This window comes from Pholis gunnellus, assembly GCF_910591455.1.
Source record: "Pholis gunnellus genome assembly, chromosome: 5".
In the NCBI taxonomy this organism is placed as follows: Eukaryota; Metazoa; Chordata; class Actinopteri; order Perciformes; family Pholidae; genus Pholis; species Pholis gunnellus.
In genome coordinates this window covers 799,878-804,877 of record NC_136531.1, presented here as the reverse complement: position 1 = coordinate 804,877, position 5,000 = coordinate 799,878, and the positions used below count along the sequence as shown (strand labels likewise).

The window sequence follows — 5,000 nt, the reverse complement described above, 5'->3', positions numbered from 1 at the left end:
TTGACAGCAGCAGCTATTGAATTCTGTGACTTCACTTCCTGTTCTACCGCAGACAGACACACACACACACACACACACACACACACACACACACACAACAACACACACACACACACACACACAACAACACACACACACACACACACACGCACACACACACAACACACACACACACACACACACACACACACACACAACAACACACACACACACACACACACACACACACACACACACTCACACGCACACACACACACACACACACACACACACACACACACACACACACACGCTGCCAGCCAGCACTCACACATCAGAACAAGAGCCAAACATAAAAGACTTCGTTTTGGTTACTTTGCGTCTCTTTGAAGTCGTTTTGTCGGTCTGGTTGTGTTTAGACATCATATTCTGCCTTTAATCAAACAATGTAAATGTGTTTGGTTGATGAATAACCTCTGACGTCGCCGTAGTGACCTCGTAACACCGGCGGTTTGAACCGGGAACACGTGAGGCCTCACTGGGAGACGTGACATTCAGTGTCTTCCTCGTGTGAACTTCAGTGAGCGTTCCTGCAGGAGAACGAGGATCTCTGGTGTTCGGTGCCCCGAGGAGAGCCGAGCCTTTAGTGTGACTCTCACTATGAATATTTAACCCGGTGGAGGGAGGAGACCTATAAAGAGCATCTGAGGTGAATAATGAATGAGCTGCATCACAGGGTGGAGCCGTGTTTACTGACACGTGTTCACATCAATCTTCAGACTGCTCCACGCAATGCAGAATATAGATTTATAAAGACTCAGATGCATCTTCTGCGATTGCATTTCAATCATGAAGATGAAAGCTGGACTGTTGAGAACTCTCTGGTGACGTCACACGAACACACAGAAGCTGGTTTCAAGCCGCTGAGAGCGTGAAGACAGGTGGAAACCATACGAGTGGTCCGGTCCAGGACTCCACAGAGACATTCCTGCAGCAGTCCTCCAGCAGCTCAGCAACTGGTCCTTCAGACCGGACTTACTCTGAACCCCCAAAAAACCATCGGCAGGACAGAGAAGCATGTTCTCTGAGAACAATCGCCAAAACGTCACTGTTCATCAGAGCCAGGAGCTGCAAAAAACGCCGTTATCGTCAGATTTGAATCTTTCCGACGGCCCATGAACACATCATGTGTGATGAACGCTTCCATCAGAAAAAGCAGCTTAAACGAAGCTCAACACTCTGATAGTTCATCAAAGGAGAGGAGAGGAGAGAGGAGAGAGGAGAGGAGAGAGGAGAGGAGAGAGGAGAGGAGAGAGGAGAGGGGAGAGAGGAGAGGAGAGGAGAGGAGAGGAGAGGGGAGGAGAGGAGAGGAGAGAGGAGAGATGAGGAGAGGAGAGAGGAGAGGAGAGGAGAGGAGAGAGGAGAGGAGAGAGGAGAGGAGAGGAGAGGATTGAGGAGAGGAGAGAGGAGAGGAAAGGAGAGAGGAGGAGATGAGGAGAGGAGAGAGGAGAGGAGAGGAGAGAGGAGGAGATGAGGAGAGGAGAGAGGAGAGGAGAGGAGAGAGGAGGAGATGAGGAGAGGAGAGAGGAGAGGAGAGGAGAGAGGAGAGAGGAGAGGAGAGAGGAGGAGAGGAGAGAGGAGGCTGTAAACATGTGAACTGACTTTCCTGAAACGAACACTGAAACCTGATTCAAACATTATTTGTTTGAATGTGACAGCAGCTGATCTCGTCTGCATCACTTATCTTAAATGAACACCAATCAGCCGGATGTGTTGCGTAACCCTCGGGTGACGTCGTCTGTCTCTGAGACACGTTGGAGGTCTGAGGATCCGCTGACCTGGTTCAGGGTCACTGTGCTCTGGGAACACGGCCGCTGAAGGTTTCCAGGTTTCTGTGTAACGTGTCAACAACAAACCGGGTCAACATGCCCTCTGTCACCACATCCCATAATAGTTCAGTGTCACGTCTATCAGCTCCTAAAAACTGATAATAACTGAGCTGAGGAAACATATTCGTATATATCTATCTATAGATATATATAGATATCTATCTATATATATATATCTATATATATATATCTATATATATATATATATATATATATATATATATAGATATATCTATATATATATATAGATATATCTATATATATAGATATATATATATAGATATCTATCTATATATATATATATATATATATCTATATATATATATATATATAGATATATATATATAATATGAACTCTACTGACTGAAAGCCTTTGATCAGAGCTGAATCTGTTCTCTGTGCTGTGGTGGACTCGACACGATGTCGATGATCAGGAGACGTATCTGTAGAATGAATGAGTGAATCAAGGAGGTCAAATTAAAAACACTTCAGTTATTCTCTCGTACAGAACCGCTCAATTCTACGGTTAACGACACAAGTGAGGAAGAGGAGAGAAGAAGAAGAAGAAGAAGAAGAAAGAGCGTCAACTCGAATCAGATCATAAATGTGTGTCTGGCACCGATTGGCCATCCTTCATCCTGTATGAGACCTCTCAGCGTCCTCTTTAACCTGCAGGTTCATCATCAAACCAGAACCAGCTGGGAGTTCAACAAACTTTTCCCCCAAAATATGTCGACGAAGGAAAATAACATTTAAATTGTAACTTCAGCCCGACGTCCTCGTCCAGTCCTCGTCTTCATCATCGTCGCTCTTCTTCCTCGTGTCAGGCATCTCTTTCGTCTCCTCCTCTGTTCACATCTTGTTTGTTAAAGTAAAATCCTCCGTGTGCACTTTATTCTGTTGAGCCTCTCAGCACCACCGAGAGCTTCTTGTTGTTGTTGTTGTTGTTGTTGTTTATCCTCGGGGCAACTTTCAGTTTGAGCCGACAGATAAAAACCCAGAGAGACGAGACCAAAAGAGTCTTTGTCTGCCGGGAACATCAGCTCGTTTATTTTTAGCCTCAGAGACGCTGCTGCTGCTGCTGCTGCTGCTGCTGCTGCTGCTGCTGCTGCTGCTGCTGCTGCTGCAGGGTTTCTATGGGAACATTTTAACATTAGTAGTATTAATCAGTCTGTTTATCTCTTTTTAGTGACTTTCCGTCTCCTCCGGTTCGTCTCTTTAAAGTCGATTCTCTTGTTTTTCTGCAGGTCGGTCTAGTTGTGGGGTTCACTTTCATGATACACAGTGTTTGTTTATTAGTTTATTTACATGTTTAATATTTAAAGTGACAGTGAGGAACTTTTACCTGGTCCTGAACCAGTCTCAGTTTAGTCCTGATCCTCTATATGAACCAGTCTACTGTGGACAGACCCAGATCCTCCAGCAGAGACCTGGTCCACGGTGGACAGACCCAGATCCTCCAGCAGAGACCTGGTCCACGGTGGACAGACCCAGGTCCTCCAGCAGAGACCAGTCCACGGTGGACAGACCCAGGTCCTCCAGCAGAGACCTGGTCCACGGTGGACAGACCCAGATCCGGCTAGATAGACGGCTTCAAATAGACCCAGACATCACTGCTTCCAGGAGACATTTTGTTCATGTTAAATTGAACCTAAAACACTTTTGCATGGAATGTAATGAAGGTAACGGTTCAGCTAATGTGAAGAAGAACAAAGTCGACAGTTTCAGTTCTTATTTCACCACATTCCAGTTTATTATACAATCAGGTTAATTCACATTGGATCCATTAAAACTGGCCTCAACATGGAAACATCGTTAACGTCGTTAACACCTTCACAGACTGAAGGCCGGTCGGGTTCTTCAAGTTGCATCGAAATATGTACACATAAAAAATATTACAAATCTTATTGAAAGACGAGTTGCGGCTGGAGAGAGAGAGAGAGAGAGAGAGAGAGAGAGAGAGAGAGAGAGAGAGAGAGAGAGAGAGAGAGAGAGAGAGAGAGAGAGAGAGAGAGAGAGAGAGAGATGAGGAGACGATGAAATGAGGTTTAAAAAAACCATAAAACAGTGTGTGTCCAGCACACACACACACACACACACACACACACACACACACACACACACACACACACACACACACACACACACACACTCCCTGAAGAGGAGGTTAAGGGCCGTGGCTGTGTAGATTCACATGCACGCTCACAAATGTTCAGATCCGTGGTTACAGCTTCAGAGACGGACGGAAAGGAAAAGATCTCCAAAGGAGGGTTTTTATTTTCTGCCACAGCAGCCGGCGAGCGTGAGGCTGCTCGCCGGTGTTTCCGTTCCCAGAGCAGTGACCTCGTCCGGAGGAGGCGGGGCCTCCGGGGTGGGCGGGGCTACGAACACTTCCACACGCACACGGCCAGACTCCCGCCGAAGAACATGTAGAGCAGGTTCTTCACCTCGTGCGTCACCTCGAAGCCGAAGCCTTCTCCGATCACCACGTGCCAGGAGCTGCCGAACTTCTTGTCCATGGACTCTTTGATCATCTTCGCTGCACTCTGGAGAACACGGGTTACATTTCAGACTCTTTATCAAACAAAACGTGTTCAGAGTGAGGTTTAGAAGATCAAACACTTCATCTTCTTACTTCGTTGTTGGTGGCAAACTTCTCGCAGGCCGTCACACAGAGCTCCATGGTCTCCACCCTCATCTCCTCCGGCATGTCGGTGTGCTGAGGACAGAATCCAAAGGTTAAAGGTCGACGTCTTAATGCGACTCTCCTGCGGTTACATCCACAATACCACGTTCTCCTTTTAAAACACGTCTTTTGATACGTTTACACCGAGCGGTGTCATCAGTCACGAATGGTGTAAAACTGGGAGCACACAAACACTAGTGGTGGAACGGACCGCAGCGGATCCGCACTGACCCCCCCCACAGTTTAACGTTAACCATCAGAATGTAAATAAAGTTTAACGTTTACACTGTGATGGTTAATAAAGTTTAACGTTAACCATCACAGTGTAAATAAAGTTTAACGTTAACCATCAGAGTGTAAATAAAGTTTAACGTTAACCATCACAGTGTAAATAAAGTTTAACGTTAACCATCACAGTGTAAATAAAGTTTAACGTTAACCATCAC

The 5,000-nt window shown here is 46.1% G+C and overlaps 1 protein-coding gene across 1 annotated transcript; it reads right to left on the bottom strand.

Annotated features, from left to right (window-relative positions):
- Positions 1–3,613: 3,613 nt before the first annotated feature.
- LOC306695483 (dynein axonemal light chain 4) lies at positions 3,614–4,808 on the bottom strand. The gene is made up of 2 exons (XM_079158737.1): positions 4,504–4,808; positions 3,614–4,414 (listed from the first exon to the last, which is right to left on the bottom strand). Exons 1-2 carry the CDS (start codon positions 4,576–4,578, stop codon positions 4,250–4,252), a joined length of 240 nt encoding a protein of 79 aa, XP_079014863.1. The 5' UTR covers positions 4,579–4,808; the 3' UTR covers positions 3,614–4,249.
- Between the last annotated feature and the right edge of the window lie 192 nt (positions 4,809–5,000).

Bases quoted from the DNA above. Each gene is read 5' to 3' on its own strand.
- LOC306695483 (XM_079158737.1), bottom strand. From the start codon at position 4,578: ATGCCGGAGGAGATGAGGGTGGAGACCATGGAGCTCTGTGTGACGGCC. The intron at 4,415-4,503 runs GTAAGAAGATGA...CGTGTTCTCCAG, and splicing joins AGTTTGCCACCAACAACGAA to AGTGCAGCGAAGATGATCAA.